At 39.0% G+C, this 20,148-nt stretch overlaps 2 protein-coding genes across 2 annotated transcripts; both read right to left on the bottom strand.

The window, feature by feature from the left end:
- Positions 1–6,654: 6,654 nt before the first annotated feature.
- On the bottom strand, positions 6,655–8,403 carry LOC127123303 (uncharacterized). Its single transcript, XM_051053534.1, has one exon. It carries the CDS (start codon positions 8,401–8,403, stop codon positions 6,655–6,657), a length of 1,749 nt encoding a protein of 582 aa, XP_050909491.1.
- A 503-nt stretch (positions 8,404–8,906) lies between these two features.
- On the bottom strand, positions 8,907–19,939 carry LOC127123302 (uncharacterized). Its single transcript, XM_051053533.1, has 3 exons — positions 19,741–19,939; positions 18,650–19,648; positions 8,907–8,962 (listed from the first exon to the last, which is right to left on the bottom strand). Exons 1-3 carry the CDS (start codon positions 19,937–19,939, stop codon positions 8,907–8,909), a joined length of 1,254 nt encoding a protein of 417 aa, XP_050909490.1.
- Between the last annotated feature and the right edge of the window lie 209 nt (positions 19,940–20,148).

Genomic DNA, 20,148 nt, shown 5'->3' with positions numbered 1-20,148 from the left:
CTTCCACCAATTGCCTTACTTGAAGGACTTTTCCTGCTTGGGACAATTTTAAACAAACACAGGCATTGCCTCTTAAGGAGGACTTCAGACAGTTTGCCCGGTCAAATAACAGACCGGGTCTCCAGACTACATGAAGAAGAAGTAATTATACCTCAAAGCAAATGCTAAAAAGCAAAGCAAGCAAGCAAGTTCAAAGAACTTAGGCAACTAAAGTACCTGAAAAAGTCAACTCATTAGTAAACAAGTCAACAGTCAAAACTAAAAGGAAATGAACCAATAGTCACACAGAAGGACCAATTGTGCAAGGCACAAAGACTCAAGAATATGAGTCACCTACAAAACAAATTGTTAGCACATGATAAACAATTCAATTCAAACAAATTTGAATGATCCTCAAGGTATTGGTGCTTAACCTGAAACAGACAGCTCAATATAAGCTCAGAAGACCACTAGGACTAGCCTAGGGTCAAAGATGAAAGAAAAAGGCCAAGGCAGCAAGCAATATTCAATCAAAGTCAAAATCAATCATGTAGGAAAGTAAACACAATTGGATTCAAACTTATATCATGCATCAAGGTCATTTCATATGCAAAAGGATGCAAAGCATGGCAAGAGAAGCATACAAAAGTCAACAGCAAAGACTTCATCTAAAAGTCAACTCAAGCATTTTCAAAAATTAAGAAATAAATCACACTCAATCCTAACATCTAACATGGTATACATGCAAAATTTCATGGCATTTGGATGAGAGGAAGGCAGTCAAGTAAAATCATGAAGTCAAACCAAATTCAAGTAAGCATAGTGAAAGTCAACAAACATGGGTCAACTTCAAAAAATCATATCAATTTGAAAACAAAAGAGAAATGAATGAGATTAACACTAATGCAAAGCTTGAGATGTCTAGTTATCACATATGAAATTTCATGGTCATACAATAAGATTTGAGAATTTCACAAAAGATTTGGCAAGGCATAGCACAAAAAGTCAACAAATGACCACATATGGATGAAAATTCTCAATCAAATGGAAAACAGCAAGATTAATTCCAAGAAAAATCATACATCAATTAGACATACAAGGGATCATTCATGCAAAATTTGGAGTCATTTGGATGTAGGGAAGTGTGTGAACAAAAATTGTGAAAATGCATGATCATGGTATGGCACCAAATTCAACACATAACTTCAAAAAATCATAACTTTCAATCCACAAATGATAAATGCACAAACTTTATATGGAAATGAAGATCAATGTGTCAAGTTTCATCACAAAAAATTTCAAAGGCAATGGATATAACCTCATTATTTCATAATTGAAATGGCCAAGGGTATCATTTATGCACACATGTTGGGAAAATAATTATCCATAAAAATCCAGCTAATGGAAAAATAATTAAAATTCACCATTAAATAATAGACTCAATCATGAACATCATGGAAAAAGAATCATAATTTTTTGATGAAAAATGAAGAAGAAATTAAATGTGGAAATTGGATGAAATTATGATGCAATATGAACAAATATGCATGGCAATTGGTCAACATAAGAGTCAACGATGGCATAAGCGTAATTCCGGGTTCATTAATCAAAACTACTGCGTTTTGGCAAACAGAATGAAATGTTCCTATTGGCTCTCAGCCAATGGAACAGTAGAACAACCAATGGAGCAAAGTTCTGGATTTTCAACAAAACCCTAGGGTTTTCAACAGCATCCATGGCACAGGCAAAGCACAAAAGCAACACAAACTCGACCAACACTTACAACAGCATAGCATTTCATCATGTAGGCATCAAGTAAACAGCATGGTAAAACAAAGTTCTTCATGTCGTAACAACCAAACAACATGAGCATGAAGATTTCATGGGCAAGGCTAGGTTCATGTGACAGCAGCAACAACATTCCTCATCATCATCATGCAACCAAACAAAACAAAACACAGCAAATACTAATCACGAAAAACAAATTTGGACAGGACAGATTTTGGAAACAGCAGCATAGTGCATTTATCCTCATGCTTCATCATCAAAACACGAAATCAAGCCTCATCCAGGAACATGGTGTTGGCATAATGGATCTCGAGCAACATTAACTAACAACCAAACAAACATAAATCAAAAAAAATCTAGGCGTGGCAGGTTTGAACAGCAGCATGGTTCTACCACAGCAATGGCCATGGTATCAGGTTCATCATCAATTGAAATCAAACACACATGGCAACCACAAATGTAACACAACCATGATACTCATATAACAAACAGCAGACAACATACAAGATTTATCATGGCAAGTTTCAGCAGCACGGTTCATGAGGTTTCAAACAGCCATGATTCATGCCAACAACATCTAAACCAGCTTTTATCAGACAATCACAACGGCAAGGCAATTAAGAGTACTCTTCATGCAAACACATCATGAGCAACAAACCAAGACAAGCAAGAGAATTTCTGGACAGGGTTCCCTAAACCGCAGTAAGGTTTAATCAGCATGGTAGCACATGTTTTGGCAATGTTCTAGCAAGCAGTCAAAAGCATTAATCAATTAATCAATGGCAAGGAACGTATTGTCATCATGCAGCATCCAACAGCACAAACTAATACAGCAGGGCATAGCATAGTATCATGTGTTCATCAAACAATCAAAATCAAACAAAAGCAACAGGGCTTGAATTTCATGTTCATCAAAATCAACATCAATTCACAGCATGGCAAATGAAGTGAGAAATCATGCGACATCCACACACCCATACATCAAACACAAATCATGCAAGTTGCTGACCAAGTTCATAAAGTTTAAGAAACAGCAGGGTAATATCAACATGGTATAGCAGGATGGTTCAACAACATCATCATGTTTCATTTAAATCAAACAAAACAAACAACAGCATATAACAGCATAGCATTAGCAAGCAGTCAACTTGTATACCACATAGTTCTCATACAGCATTTGAAAACAAATAGACAGCAGCAAACCCTACACATTCAAAGCAAAATCCTGGGCAAATTCTAAGGTTCATGGACAGGGTTAAAACAGCAGGGCCATTGCTCATCATCACAGCAGACAAAACATGATTCAACCAAACCAACACAACCGCATAGCAAGAAATTCAACATGCAATCTCAGCCAACAAATACAAAAACATAAATCATGGAAACCTGGACAGAGCTAGGTTTTGAGCAAGACACAAAATGGCAAGGCACATGTACTCATGTAACATCATAACATCAACAACACACAACACATTTCATGAGGATTTCTTGGCATGGTTTGGGGTTTTGAACAACAGTAAACAACATCATCATGTAAAAACCAGCATGAACAAATATACCCAGCAATCAACCATATGCATATCAATAGCATCAACATACATCACATAACAAACATACATCATCCAATTTCAGTAAATCCTTTCCAGCCAAGCAAATCGAGCAGAGGTTCATTTATAACAAGAAAAAGAAAAGCAGATTTCTCCATCAAGAGAAAACCATTTCAAGCAAACTTTATTTCCTTAGAATCAGCATAAGATGATCTTTCATGAACATATCATAGCATTGCATATAATGGAAGTCGATTCACTTACTTGTTCTTGAAGAAAAATGTGAAACAGTGGCCCTTGGTGTGTGATAGCTTGAAACAGGTGAAGACCTTGGCTCTAAATGATGGATGATAAACTCGTTTCAACTCACACTTGCTTGGACTTCTTCAAAACTCTAAACTGCCATGGTTGGTTCCTTGGAAAACAGAAAATGATGAAGGCTGGACAGATGAAATTTTATGGTTCAAAGAAGCTCACCAAGGTGTTTTTGTGGAGAAACAATGAAGGGGATTCTAGGGTTTTCAGTGTTTTGTGCAGAAAAACCAATTTGGCCAAAATGCACAAGGAGAGAGTGAGTGGTTTTTTTCTGTGGCTGCTGCAAAACTAGGGTTTATTTGGACAGAAAAACATTTATATATCACCTGTTTTACATCACTTGATTAAATGGTAAGCTTGGTTTATGCTAAATGATTCAATTTGCCATTTTGCTAATTATGGAACAAGTGAAAATGGTGGGTGTGTTTGTCCGCACAAATGGGCTTATGAAATGCTGCAGAAGGACCAATGCAATTGCTACTTGTGGTTTGTACAAAAGCTGCTGTACTGGTTTTTACTCTTTTGAAGCCAATTGCTAAAAATGCCAACTTTGTACCTTGGTTCAAAATGTGGAAAAATGGTGGTGTGATGATGATTTTGGACTTTGAGCAAATTACAAATAATATATGAAACATTTCCCAATTGGCAAAAATGAGAAAAAAGTCCTAACTCAAAAAGTCAACTATGAGTCAAACCTTGATTTTTAAATGAAAAGGTCCAAAAAATGCCATTTTGAATGGTAAGGTTTTAGGTCATGAAATTTATATTTTTGGAAAGAGGATGAAAAATGTGATGTGTAGGAAAAAACCCCACCAAATTTGGCCTTATGGTTTGTGAGTTATGGCTTGTTGAAGTTCAAAAATTGGTGAAAATGATTTGATCATATCTTGACAACCACACATGGGATTTGAGAGTTCTTGGACTTTTTGAAAATGGGAAGACAAGATCTTCAACTTTCATGTTGGGCAAAAATTCATTTGAAGCTTGTATCATGATGTAAGTTTAAGATCAAGAAGTTTCCATTTTTGGCAGTTGAAATTACAGGTCCACTTTCTATTTCTGGAAAATTTTCTGATTGACTTGATTTTCTTCCATGATGAGGTTGAACATGATAGATGAGGCTTATACAAGCATGAATGAACTCCTTCAAATCAATTCCATCCATTAAATCCTTGATTAAATCAACTGTTGACCAAATTTGACTTTTCTAGGGTTTTGGACTGATTGAACTTCTTCTGATGATTTCCAAACCCTAAATCCTTGAGAACTTGACCTCAAATGATGTCTCAAGTCATATGAGCTTTTGATTATTGATCATGATGCCCAAATTCCACAAGAATGGCCATCATCCATTGCTTTGACTGATCAATGACTGACTTTGACCTAATTGCTGATGATTGCTTCCACTGCAAGCAACAAGGTTAAACAGACAATATTTTTGTACTTTTTGAATGATAAACATATGAAAGCAAAGATATACAAATGCAAAGTATGCTTGGTGATCAAGAAACAAACCCACAAGGCAAACTATCCACTAGAAGGAAAGCAAAGGCATGCAATGATCCTTGAGGTTATGATATGAATGATATGGGCCATGAGGGATCTTAGGGCCCAAAATTGGGGTCTTACAATACTCAAATTACTCCTATGGCTTTCTTCCAAGATCATCCTTTTTAAATCCACATCATCGGGAACACAAATCCTATCACGAAACCTCAACACACCTTGTGCATCCAATTTGAAATCCTCATTCTCAGATCGTCCGAGTCCAATGATCACATCAACAAGTTTCATATCCAGCTTTTGAGCCTCTCTAATGCTATCAAGAAAATCATTGTTAATCTTTAACATACCCAAAATCACACTTCTTGGTGTCACCTCGATCACTAAGCTCATATCTCGGAATTTCTCAATCAACTCCAACTCTTTCATCATCAAGGTCGACATATGCAAAGTCTTCCTACTTAGAGCATCGGCCACCACAGTCGCTTTTCCCGGATGGTAGTTCAACCCAAAGTCATAATCCTTTAGCAATTCCAGCCATCTCCTTTGTCTCATATTCAGCTCTTTTTGATCAAACAAATACTTCAAGCTTTTATGGTCACTAAAGACTTCAAATCTAGATCCATAAAGGTAATGTCTCCAAATTTTCAAAACAAACACAACCGCCGCAAGCTCCAAATCATGCGTAGGGTAGTTCTTCTCATGAATCCTCAATTGTCTAGAAGCATAAGCAACCACCTTACCATTCTTCATAAGCACACCTCCTAATCCCATCTTCAAAGCATCGCAATAAACCACAAACGGTTCCTCGGGATTTGGCAAAATCAAAATCAGAGTCGTTGTCAACCTTTTCTTCAACTCAAGGAAACTTTCTTCGCATCGGACATCCCACACAAAAGCAGCACCCTTACAAGTTAACTTAGTCAAAGGAAGTGCCAACTTAGAAAAGCCTTCTATAAACCTCCTATAGTAACCTGCCAAGCCTAGGAAATTTCTTATCTCGGTAACTGACGTAGGAGCTTCCCATTGCAACACTGCATCAATCTTCGATGGATCAACCGCAATTCCATCACCGGAAACAACATGACCAAGAAAGCTAACTTCTCTCAACCAAAACTCACACTTAGACAACTTAGCATACAATCTCTTCTCTTTCAACACTTGCAAAACAATACGCAAATGTTCCACATGCTCTTCCTCCGACTTAGAATAAATCAAAATGTCGTCTATGAACACCACCACAAATTGATCCAAATAAGGATGGAAAATGGGATTCATGTACTCCATGAATACTCCCGACGCATTAGTAACGCCGAAAGGCATCACCGTGTACTCGTAGTGTCCATAACGAGTTCTGAAAGCTGTTTTCTGAATGTCCTCATCTTTCACCTTAATTTGATGGTAGCCCGACCTTAGATCAATCTTATTGAAAATACGAGCACCCACTAAACGATCCATCAAGTCATCGATCCTTGGGAGTGGATACCTATTCTTAATCGTCACCTTATTCAATTGTCTATAATCAATACAAAGTCGCATGCTTCCGTCTTTTTTTTTTCACCAGCAAAACTGGAGCTCCCCAAGGTGATACACTAGGTCTCAAAAACTTCCTTTCAAGCAAATCCTCTAGCTGACTCTTCAGTTCAGCCAACTCTGATGCTGACATCCTATACGGCGCCATAGAGATGGGTCTAGTACCAGGTACAAGGTCAATAGTGAACTCAACTTCTCTTTCTGGCGGTGCACTAGGAATCTCATCGGGAAAAACTTCAGGGAAATTGCATACCACCGGCAAGTCCGCAATTACAGCCTGACTCTCCACAGACAAGCTTGCCATCAACAAGAACACCAACGCGTCTTCTTCTATGAACTCCTTCAATTTTTTCTTGGATAACAATTCTGTTCTTCCCTCTTCTTCGGCAGAAGAAAACCTCACAGTGTTGTTGTAGCAATTAATATGAACATAGTTGGATTTCAACCAGTCCATACCCAATACTACATCCAACCCGACAAGCGGCAAACAAACAAGATCAACTACAAAATCTTTACCAAATATTGACAAGGGGCAACTCTTACACGCAAGAGACGTAGATACCGTTCCCTTAGTGGGAACCTCAACAATCATATCTCTACCCAAGGAAGACAAAGAAAGACCCAATCTTTCAACATAATCCGCAGCAACAAAATAGTGTGTGGCACCGGTATCAATAATAGTAATTAAAGGAATGCTATTAATGAAACAAGTACCTCGAATAAGTCCATCTTCATTTGTAGTCTGAGTTCCTGACAAAGCAAACACTTTACCACTCTCTTGTCCCCTCTTTGGCTTCTGACATTTAGCACTGATATGTCCTCCTTCCCCACATTTAAAGCAAACAACATCCTTCTGCTTATAATCACGAGTCGCATGTCCCGGCATACCACAACGGAAACATCTCGTTTCACCAAGCCTACACACATTACTCTTGTGACCCGGCTTTCCACACTTGAAACAGATAACATTAGCAGGAGCATCTCCCCCACTTGTTCTTCGACCCGAAATCACTTTCTGTTTCCCTTTTCCAACCGGAGTTTCATACGGCTTACCACGGCTGTGTTGACCCCTTCCTCTCTTCTCAGACAAGATCTTATAGTGTGCATTGTTGTCCTCTTCAAAGATTCTACAACTATGAATCAGATCCGCAAAGACGCGAATCTTTTGATATCCCACAGCTTTCTTAATTTCCGGACGCAATCCATTTTCAAACTTGATGCACTTAGAGAATTCGGCATTGGCTCCATCATAGAGAGGATAGAACTTAGCCAATTCAGTGAACTTAGCAGCATACTCCGTGACTGACAAGTTCCCTTGCTTCAACTCGAGGAATTCAATCTCTTTCTTTCCTCGCACATCTTCTGGATAATACTTCCTCAGAAATTCTCTACGAAACCCTTCCCAAGTAATCTCCTCGCCCGCAGTTTTCAACCTTAGACGAGTGTCCACCCACCAATCATCGGCTTCACCTGACATCTTATGAGTTCCATAACGGATCTTTTGCACAAGAGTGCAATCCATCACTCTGAAGATTCTTTCAATCTCCTTCAACCAAGCCAAGGTTCCTTCAGAATCATACCTACCCAAAAAAGTAGGCGGGTTCTCCCTCTGAAACGTCGCCAGACTACGAGACCCCACGTTCTCGTCAGCATTGGGTGGGTTATGGAACGCCTGAGCCATTGCCTGCATAGCTGCAGCAAGAGCCTCATCATTCCTCCCAGCGTTTCTTCCGGCCATCTTACACTTCTGCTCACAACACACACAAGGATTATCAACAAATTAACAACACAAGGTCGTTAAACAATAAAAGACTCAACAACGTGGTCGGATGGACCGACCTGCTCTGATACCACTAATGTAACACCCCAATTCTACACGTCATAAATTCAATTAAAAATCAGAGTAAACAATTTTCACACAAAATTGAGGCATCACATATATCATTTCATCAACACTTAAACAAATTACACAACACGGCAATTGCGCAAGGATCCACTTAGTCCTTATTAAATAATAAACAACACTGTATATGGATTCACCTAGTCCATATAGCAGCAATACACAAAAAAATCGCAACGGAAACCATTTAGATAATTAAGTCGAGTCGTACATTTACACATTCAAAGAAAACAAGCAAACAATGCCCATCACAATTATCATATACAATGATATATGAAAGGGCATTGTTACTATCAAAATCATGAAAAGCGTTCATTAACCCCTGAGTGTTACAATCCTAATCAGAGCAATGACGTCAAAAGTGTGCTACCACTATCCTCCTCTAAACGCGGAGCACCTGCACGTTACCAATATAAAGGTAACGGCCAACAACAAAAGGGTGAGATATTCAAATCGTATAATCAAGATAATGATAAGCAATATATAAGTAAATTCGGAAAGTTAGAAATATTGTTACCACATCGCACAATCCTTCCCTTGAATGCTTATGTATTTAATCATAAACAAAGTCAATAATCATCCACAACATCAATGTTACATCATAGCATCTCATCACTTTAACATTTCATCAATCCATCATAAAACATTACGATTCATCGCATCATCGCAAAATATCACCGCACTTCATAAACCGTCACATAACAACAATTATCACAAAATGCGGAAATAAACATAACCAACATATGTGACTCAACTATGCAAATGCTATGCGGTACCGACTCGTCGCTTTGCCATCAAGGCCAAGGCTTTATGCCCACTTCGCTTTTGCCAAAAGGCCACGTCGCTTATGCAAATGTGTGTGACTCCATGATAAATGATACACATACACCAAAATCATCATCGCATCAACATAACTCATCACAATGACCGAAGCCCACGTCGCTATTTCCATTTAGGCCACGTCGCCATTCACATGCATAAAAGCATTCACACAACATCATATTCACCAACATTCATACATATGTTTATATATAAAACAAATGAGAATATTCATCACAATCAATTGTTTCATCATACAATCTCTTAGGTAATTCAACCTCATGCTATGTTTATTTACATCGCACACCTACACACTATAGTTAAGTGGTATTCCTCATTAATCAAATAGGCTTCCTACTATATCAATTATTAATCACTTTTCCAAAATAATCACTTATTAAAATAAGCCCTTATAATGGCCTATAAACATCAACAACATGTAGGAAATTTCATAAGCTTCGCAACGCTTCGAACGGGGATCAAAACGGAGTTACGGTTCAAAAGTTATGACTGTTTGAAGTTTACAAAAAAACAATTCTGTTTTCAACTCAGCTGGCGCCGCGAATTTAGCAGGAAACATAGAAAATGCGTTTTTGACCGTTAAATACCTTCCGGACCTCCGATTTCGATTCCGTAAAAAGTCTGATTCTCAGATTTCAACGAACTACAATATTTTTAGTATTACAAAGCCATTCTAATCCACAATTTAACTTTTATTTCATCATTCTAAACATCATTCAATTAATTTCCAACACTTCCTAAATTCATAATTTGTGAAATTACTCATACTTTAATTCATCAACACAATAGCATATTTTTCACAACATACATCAACCCCAAACCATCAACAACAACACAACACACAATGTTATTTATCATTCTTCTAAACCTAACCCTAACATTTTGCAAAGAATTGATACATGTTCAATAATCACAAACAATCAACACTACATCAAGAACACAAACAATATTTTCAAAGCAAGGAATCCAATCACAACATCAAAACCCAACAATATCCTCTAACAACCATTACCCACATAAAACCCATCATTTTCATAATTATAAGAAATGATAACTCACACCCTTACCTTAGAGATGATGATTGAGTTACTCTATAGTGTTCTAGCAAGCTTGGGTTGATCTAGATGATGCTCTTCTTCTCCAATTTCCTCTTCCTCCTCCAAACCCTAATGTTTCTCTCTTTTCTTCTCTTTTCTCCTCCTTCTCTCTACTTTTTTCTATTTCCCTTCTTTCTATTTCACTTCTTTCTATTTCTATTCTATTTCTATTCTTTTTCTATTCTTTGTTTTAATTAAATAAAAACTAACTAATGGGCTTAATTGTTACACCTCCCTTAATTACTATATACACCACTAGGCCCAATAACTATTATACCACAATTCTTATAATTAAACTCTAATAATATATTAACACAATAAAATATTTTACCGAAATAATTATAAATCAAACATTATAAAAATAATAGTAATAACACTTAATAAAAATCGGGGCGTTACAACAGCTGCCCCTATTTAATTTCGTTAAACCGGTAAGTGATAATGACAGTAGTCTTTACGCATTCACGGTGGGAGGTAATTAAATACAAGAAGACCCAAATTTTGTCCTAGGCAATGAAAGGAAAAAAAATACAGGAAGAAAATGCGGTGAGAAATGGCAAAAAGACATCATCCCACAGTAAAATGGAACAGTCAAGACTTTCTAGGAGTCGTCAGAACAGTATCTTGGACGTTACTGTCAAGATATGTTAGCAATGGAATGACATCCCTAGCTAAAACTCAAGATTTTTTAAGATGCTAGAGCAATATAAAGGAAATATGGCATGAGACTCTTCATATCGATGAAGCAACATCTCAATAGTAAAAGTGAGATTCTCTGTATCGAGTCGAAACAGCATCTTATATGATAGAATTAAAATATTCCAGCAAGGGAAAAATACTTTAATTGAATCTAAGACTTTCCGAGGACACTTAGAGCAGCATCTCTAAAAAAATATCTGAAATGAGACTCTTCATATTGATGAAGCAGTATCTCAAACAGTAAACGAGAGATTCTCTGTATCGGATCGAAACAGCATCTTATATTGATAGAATTAAAATATTCCAGCAAGGGAAAAAATACTTTAATTGAATCTAAGACTTTCCGAGGATACTTAGAGCAGTATCTCCAAAAAATATCTGAAATGAGACTCTTCATTTTGATGAAGCAGTATCTCAAACAGCAAAAGTGAGATTCTCTGTATCGGGTCGAAACAACATCTTATATTGATAGAATTAAAATATTCCAGCAAGGGAAAAATACTTTAATTGAATCTAAGACTTTCCGAGGATACTTAGAGCAGTATCTCTAAAAAATATCTGAAATGAGACTCTTCATATTGATGAAGCAGTATCTCAAACAGCAAAAGTGAGATTCTCTGTATCGGGTCGAAACAGCATCTTATATGATAGAATTAAAATATTCCAGCAAGGGAAAAATACTTTAATTGAATCTAAGACTTTCCGAGGATACTTAGAGCAGTATCTCTAAAAAATATCTGAAATGAGACTAAAAAATATTGATGAAGCAGTATCTCAAACAGTAAAAATGAGATTCTTTGTATCGGGTCGAAATAACATCTTTTATGATATAATTAAAATATTCCAGCAGGGAAAAATACTTTAATTGAATCTAAGACTTTCCGAGGATACTTAGAGCAGTATCTCTAAAAAATATATGAAATGAGACTCTTCATATTGATGAAGCAGTATCTCAAACAGTAAAAATGAGATTCTCTGTATCGAGTCGAAACAACATCTTATATGATATAATTAAAATTTTCCAGCAAGGGAAAAATACTTTAATTGAATCTAAGACTCTCCGAGGATACTTAGAGCGGTATCTCAAACAGAGAAATGAGATTCTTCAGATAAATGAAGCAGTATCTCGAATATTCGTCTGATGGGGGATTTTTTTTTTGAAAAGACTCCTTTTGGGAGATTTACTAGAAATGCTCTGCAGGGGAAAATCTCATAAGAGACTTTTTAGGGTAACCTCTGCTTGGAGAGCAATGACTGTAAAGAAAAATGATGGGAATATCAATGTTTTTTTTTTAAAAAAAAGTTGAAAAATGATTTGCTGAGAAATAACCATACGAGCCTATGTAGGGTAATAACTTTATTTGGAAATGAGGAATGTCTGAGACACATACGAATGACCTTGGATCCTGTTATTTTATATTTTATTTTTGTATAATGTCCCACTTTAGGTGGGAATTCCATGCATGGGATAATGCATGGGATGTATGCAAGTATGCAATTTCACTGGGGATATTTGGCTGTGCATGTAGGAATGCGGATGATTTTTATTTTGCTGAAATTCCCATTTTGTGGGAGTGTTATGCATGAGTATGTTGATGATTGATATGACTGTTTTTTGAATTTCCTTGTTTGGCAAGAAATTATGCATGAAATGATGCTTGTGATGCATGTAGGAATGCAACTGGGTAATTGGATATGCCCCAATTAAGACATTTCGCTTTGAGGTATGATGCCAATGGTATGGATTTTTTATCATTGGGGCGATCGATGGAGATCCAATTTTAATGCCCCTGCCAGGTGGTTTTGGGAATATATTTGGGTTGTTCCGAGTCATTGAAAGGTTCAGACTTTTCGACACGCGATACTCCGTCCATGATTTATCAATGTTTCTGTTGGAAAGGTGATGGAGCCTTGCCCCGGTCTGGCTATACCGTGAGTACATTTATGAGAGGTATGAATCAGTAGTTGAAAGGAACATAATTGTCTGCAATCAGTCCTGCACCTTTATGAAAGACAAGAGTGAATCTTGAGGACTAAAGGATTCGTCCGCTTACCGTTTCAAAAGCAATTTTACCACTTTATTCAAACATGCATTTTATTTTCTCCAATAGTTTTTAAAAGTGATGTTTATAAAAAATAAAAGGTTCTTTGCAAACAAACAGATAAAATAAAAAATGATTTGGGCACACTTTATTGAGAAAAATTCTCTTTTATTGATTTGACCCTTAAATGGGTGATTGTACATAAAGACGCAATTCCTTAATGAGGTAATTGTTGTGCATAGAAAACAAAATGGCAATGAGAATTGAGTTCTTATTGAGTTTCCACACTGCTATGATCCTTATGTCTTCGATAGCCTGAGCACTTTGCTTTTGAAAAGTGAGGTAGATCGATTCTTTGTCTTCGAGGGTATGTCAGATGTCTGTAAGTACAACTCTTTGCCTTGGAATTAATCCCTAACTTTTGCCTGGACCGCCCTTTCAGGTTTTCGATCCACCGGGATACCCATTTTTGCCTGAGTCGCCCTTTCGGGTTTTCAACTCAGCGGGTCAAATTCTTTTATTTTTATCCCTAATTTTTGCCTGGATCGCCCTTTCGGGTTTTCGATCCACCGGGATAGCCATTTTTGCCTAAATCACCCTTTCAGGTTTTCGATTTAGCGACTTTTATTATTCCACTTTTTTAGGCGAAGTACTCTTTAACAACATCAGCGTTGGTGGGAAGCGGCAACTCATCACCGTCCATAGTTGCTAGAATTAGAGCGCCTCAGGAAAAGGCTCTAACCACCACAAATGGGCCTTCATAATTTCGTGTCCATTTCCCTCTAGAGTCTTTGCGAATGGGCAAGATTTTCTTCAGTACCAAATCTCCCTTTTGAAATACCCTGGCACGAACTTTCTTGTCGAATGCCTTTTTAAGACGCCTCTGATAGAGTTGACCATGACCTAACGCTTTCAAGCGTTTCTCCTCAATAAGGTTAAGCTCGTCGTACCTTGATTGAACCCATTCTGCGTCATCTAGCTTAGCCTCCATCAGGACTCTCATCGAGGGGATCTCTACTTCTATAGGGAGAATTGCTTCCATACCGTATACCAAGGAATAAGGAGTTACCCCTGTTGAAGTTCGTATCGATGTCCGATAGCCATGTAACGCAAAATGTAACATCTCGTGCCAATCCTTGTACGTAACAACCATCTTTTGGATGATTTTCTTGATATTTTTATTTGCAGCTTCAACAACCCCATTCATCTTAGGTCGATAGGGTGATGAGTTGTGGTGCTCGATCTTGAATGTTGCGTATAACTCATCCATGGTATTGTTGTTGAGATTGGACCCATTATCAGTGATAATTTTGTTGGGAATACCATATCGACATATGATGTTATTTTTCAAGAAACGGGCGACTACATGCTTTGTGACGTTCGCATAAGACGCGACTTCCACCCATTTGGTAAAATAATCTATGGCCACCAAGATAAATTTGTGTCCATTTGACGCTTTGGGTTCTATCATTCCAATCATGTCGATGCCCCCACATAGAGAAAGGCCAAGGTGATGCTATGACATTCAACGGGGTAGGCGGTACATGTATTTTGTCAGCATAGATTTGGCATTTGTGGCATGCTCTGGTGTAATGGTAACAGTCAGCTTCCATCGTCAACTAGTAGTAACCTGCCCTTAGAATTTTCTTGGCCATGGCATGCCCATTGGCGTGCGTACCGAAAGAACCTTCGTGTATGTCCCTCATAAGTTGATCTGCTTCATGTTTGTCTACACACCTCAACAAAACCATGTCGTAGTTTTGCTTGTACAATACCTCTCCATTCAAGAGGAATTTTGATGCCAATCTCCGGAGGGTCCTTTTGTCAAGGCTGGAAGCCTCTACCGGATACTCCCTCTTCTCCAGATACTGTTTGATATCAAATAACCAAGGTTTACCATCTGGCTCTTCTGCTGTCGTTAGGCAATGAGCAGGTTCGTCAAAACGCCTAATCTCAATATGAGGCTGATGGTTGGGCCATATTAATTTGTACATGGAAGCCAAAGTTGATAAAGCATCTGCCATCTGATTCTCTTCCCGAGGAATATGAGAGAAAGTGATTTCGTCAAACTTTGGGAGTAGCTTCAGCACATAATCCCGGTATGGAATTAGGTTAGCATGCCTTGTTTCCCAATCGCCTATGATTTGATGTATGACTAGAGAGGAGTCCTCGAATACTTATAGTATCTTGATCTTCAACTCAATAGCTTCTTTCAACCCTAGTATGAAAGCTTCATACTCGGCCATGTTATTTGTGCAGGTAAAACCAAGCTTTGCGGTGAATGGTATATGAAAATTCTTGGGAGACATCAGCACTGCCCCAATTCCGTGGCCTATTGCATTTGAGGCACCATCAAACATGAGCGTCCAGCCTGCTCTTGGCTCGAGGCTTTCCTTTAGTTCGGAGTCTTCAACATCCCTAACAGCCATGATGTCCTCGTCTGGAAAGTCAAATTTCAAAGATTGGTAATCCTCAAGTGGTTGGTGAGCAAGATGGTCTGCTAGTATGCTTCCCTTGATCGCTTTTTGTGTAACATATTGGATATCATATTCTGACAACAACATCTGCCATCGAGCAATCCTACCAGTGAGAGCTGGTTTCTCGAATATGTATTTGATGGGATCCATTTTAGATACTAGCCAAGTTGTGTGAGTTAGCATATACTGCCTGAGACGCTTAGCAGCCCATGTGAGTGCACAACAAGTCTTCTTGAGTAATGAATATCTGGTCTCACAATCATTAAATTTCTTGCTCAGATAATAGATGGCATGCTCTTTTCTACCAGTCTCATCTTGTTGTCCCAATACACAACCCATGGATTCATCGAGCATGGTTAGATACATGATGAGAGGTCTTCCTTCGGCAGGGGGCATTAGAATCGGTGGCTCTTGCAAGTATTCCTTGATTTTATCAAAGGTTATCTGACAATCCTCATTCCACTCCACGCCTTGATTCTTCCTCAGAAGCTTGAATATTGGTTTGCATCTTGCAGTGAGGTGAGAAATAAACCTGGCGATGTAATTTAGTCTCCCTAAGAAACCACGAACCTCCTTCTCAGTCTTTGGTGCAGGCATGTTCTGAATGGCTCGAACCTTGTCAGGATCTACTTCAATTCCCTTTTGGCTTACAATAAAGCCTAAAAGCTTCCCAGATCGAACCCCAAATGTGCATTTATTAGGATTAAGTCTCAACCTAAACTTCCTCAAACGAGTGAATAGTTTCTCCAGGTTGGTGATGTGCTCTTCCTCTGTCTGGGATTTGGCAATCATGTCATCGACATACACCTCAATCTCTTCATGAATCATGTCGTGAAAGAGAGTCACCATGGCACGTTGATATGTTGCCCCAGCGTTTTTTAAACCAAACGACATTACTTTGTAATAAAAGGTGCCCCAAGGAGTAATGAACGCCGTCTTCTCCATGTCCTCGGGATCCATTTTAATTTGATTGTATCCTGAGAAACTATCCATGAAGGAAAACACGGAGAATTGAGTTGTGTTATCCACCAGTACATCAATGTGAGGTAATGGGAAATCGTCTTTGGGACTAGCTCTATTTAAGTCTCGGTAGTCTACGCACATGCAGACTTTTCCATCTTTCTTTGGCACCGGTACAATGTTGGTAACCCATTGTGGGTATTTAGCGACTTCCAGGAAACCAGCGTCAAACTGCTTTCTCACCTCTTCACTGATCTTGAGAGCCATATCTGGTCGAGTTCTTCTTAGCTTTTGTTTGACAGCAGGGCATTGTTCTTTAAGGGGAAGCTTGTGGGTCACGATGTCAGTGTCTAATCCGGGCATGTCTTGGTATGACCAAGCAAACACATCGTCATATTCGTGGAGGAGCTCTATCAGTCTTGTCTTCACCGTATCTTGAAGCGCTGCGCCTACCCTTACTTCTCTCTTATATTCTTCTGTCCCCAGATTGATAACTTCAACGTCTTCCTGGTGCGGTTGAATGACCTTTTCTTCTTGTCTAAGTAATCTGGCCAACTCTTCAGGGAGTTCACAATCTTCCCCCACTTCGTCTTCAGCTTGGTAGATTGGACAATCAAAGTCATATTGGACCATAGCAGTGTCGTTATCAATGGTCTCGGTGGTGTTTCTGCATGTTATGATTTATGCAGTTTATTTAGAAAGTGCGTGCATAAAAATTTGATTTCCATTTTTGTAAATAGATACGAAACAAAAGAAAAGGAACAAAAATTTGAATGCAAAACGTCATTTTATTAATGATAAAAAACTCTGGAAAAAGATACAGGAGGCCCTACAACATGCCATTGTGCCTTGGGCAGAGCACAGGGTTTTGTCTAAAAATGATAAAATTACTTTTGAAATATTTGGGGAACTTCCACAGCCTTCCAGTTTGTTAGTTCTTCATTAGGTGCGGCTTGACGCATCCAGTTGGACACCCCTTCCTTGCGGTCTTCTTCACTGATCATTGCCACCTGCTTGCCAAAGATGTGGCCAGCACTGGTGAACGTTTTCTCCACTGAAGGAATCTTCTCTTTGTCAGATTGGTTACCAATTATGTGTGATGATGGGTCATATCCCAAGCCAAACTTGTCTCGTTTCTCTTTCATTTCCACCACTTTTCCCCAATCTTGTGCATCTTTACTTTCCATAACAGCTTTAGCTCATTGCCATGAGGCCATGGATGGTCCGGATTTCGGGACCTCCAAGGTCTGTTGAATGGCCATCATGTTCACTACTTCCAAGGATTGGAAGGGTGTCTCAGTGATTTCTCCATCCACCTCGATATATCGGAAAGATGTCAAGTGACTAACCAAGATATCTTCTTCTCCTCCAACCACAATCATCTTGTCATTTGTAATGAATTTTAGTTTTTGATGCAGAGTGGAGGTGACAGCACCTGCGGAGTGAATCCAGGGTCTCCCAAGTAGGCAACTGTAACCAGGATGTATATCCATGACCTGGAATGTGATGTTAAAAATAGTTGGACCTATCTTGGTTGGTAAGTCAACCTCTCCTATCACTGCTCGCCTTGAACCATCAAATGCTTTTGCGATTAGGGTGTTGGGCTTCATACTTATCCCTTCCACTGGCAGTTTTATCAAAGTTGTCTTTGGCATGACGTTCAATGAGGAACCTGTGTCTACCAACACCCTTGACAGTATAGTATCCATGCATTTCAAAGAGATGTGGAGAGCCTTGTTATGGTTCTTTCCTTCAATCGGTAGTTCATCATCATTAAAACCCAAGAAATTTCCAGTAGTCACACAAGCTATCACGTCATCGAACTGTTCTATTATTATGTCCTTGGTGATATGAGCGGCGCTCAATACCTTCAACAGCGAATTCCTGTGTGCTTCGGAGTTAAGTAGGAGAGATAACATGGAAATTTTGGAAGGTGTTTGGTTTAGCTGGTCCACCACCTTGTAATCACTTTTCTTGATTATTCTCAAAAACTCCTCAGCCTCCTCACGAGTGACACCAGCTTTAGGAGACAGGTGTATGTCTTGCATCCCCTGATTAGGAATGGGGATCTGGACAGCAGCCTCCTTCCCTTTAGCTCTCTCAGAAGTATCAGCAGTTCTTGGTGTGAACATTCGGCCACTGCGTGTCATTTCTGCTAGGCCCACAATTGAAGTGACATTTGGTTCGTTAATCATTAGAGGTTTATCTTCCTTCCCCTGCTTAAAAGCTCTGGGCTGATATATCCATGGGACTGCCTTCTCATCTTTATATTTGAATGGTGCTGGGAACTCTATCACCAACGGGCTTATAGGTATTTCTACTTTGACCTCATCATAGGGGATATCTACCACGGCTATCTCTTCCTGACGCTTGCTCTTGACACGGTAAGTTATCTGTAACTCACCTCGATCCATCATTTGTTGTATAAAACTCCTCAACCCTTCATTATTCTCTTCCTCAACCAGCTCTTTCAGGATCAGACCACTCTTCAGCAATTCTGCTCCTATCATGGTGATAGGGGTTTGAATCTCTTCAACCTTACGGATTAATTTTCCTTCATCACTCTCCTCAATGGCACTGACGGAAGCATCCTTATGCGTCGGTATAGGGTTGGTATTCACGTTCGGGCGTCTTGGAGTGAAAGGAACGACCTTGGCTTCGATCAAGTCTTGTACTCGATTTTGAAATGCGAAACAGTTTTCCAAACTATGACCAGGTGCTCCTATGTGGAATTCACAATGGGCATTAGCGTCGTATCTAGGTGGATACGGAAAAACAACTGGTTTTAACTCCCTCAATGTTAGAAGGCCCTCCTTCTGCAGATATGGGAATATCTGACTATAAGGTACTGGTAGAGGATCAAGTTGTCTTCTTGGAGGTCTTGGCTTGAACTGTCTTGGTGGTGCGTATTTTGCTGATGATGATGTTGTTGATGTTGTGGTTGATACATTTGTTGTTGCTGCATCGGCTGTTGATAGGGTATAGGTACCACAACGACGACTTGACCATATGAAGCTTGTTGCTTCCCTTTGTAGTTCCTGGATATGGCGTTTGTTTCACCTTCTCTTTTCTTTGGGAAGCCTCCAGAATATTTCTTTGGTGCTCTAGATGTTGTCACTGCTCCAGGAATCTTTCCATCCCTTAACCCCTTCTCTATACGGTCCCCAATCGTAACGAGATGTGCGAAGTCAGATTCGGCACTGCTCACTAATCGATCAAAGAATGGGTCCTTCAAGGTGTCCACAAATATCCCGTTCATCTCCTTCTCAGACAATGGTGGCTCTACCTGAGCAGCCAATTCTCTCCACCGCTGGGCGTATTCTTTGAATGACTCACTCTCCTTCATAGCCATCCCTTGCAACTGCATTCGGTCGGGTGCCATATCTAAGTTATATTTGTACTGACGGAGAAATGCGTCAGCCAAATCCTCCCAACTTTGAATTCGGCCCTGTTTTAAACTCATATACC

Source organism: Lathyrus oleraceus, chromosome 2 (genome assembly GCF_024323335.1).
Source record: "Lathyrus oleraceus cultivar Zhongwan6 chromosome 2, CAAS_Psat_ZW6_1.0, whole genome shotgun sequence".
In the NCBI taxonomy this organism is placed as follows: Eukaryota; Viridiplantae; Streptophyta; class Magnoliopsida; order Fabales; family Fabaceae; genus Lathyrus; species Lathyrus oleraceus.
The sequence above is the reverse complement of the archived record's forward strand: the minus strand, read 5'-3'. Positions and strand labels throughout refer to the sequence as shown.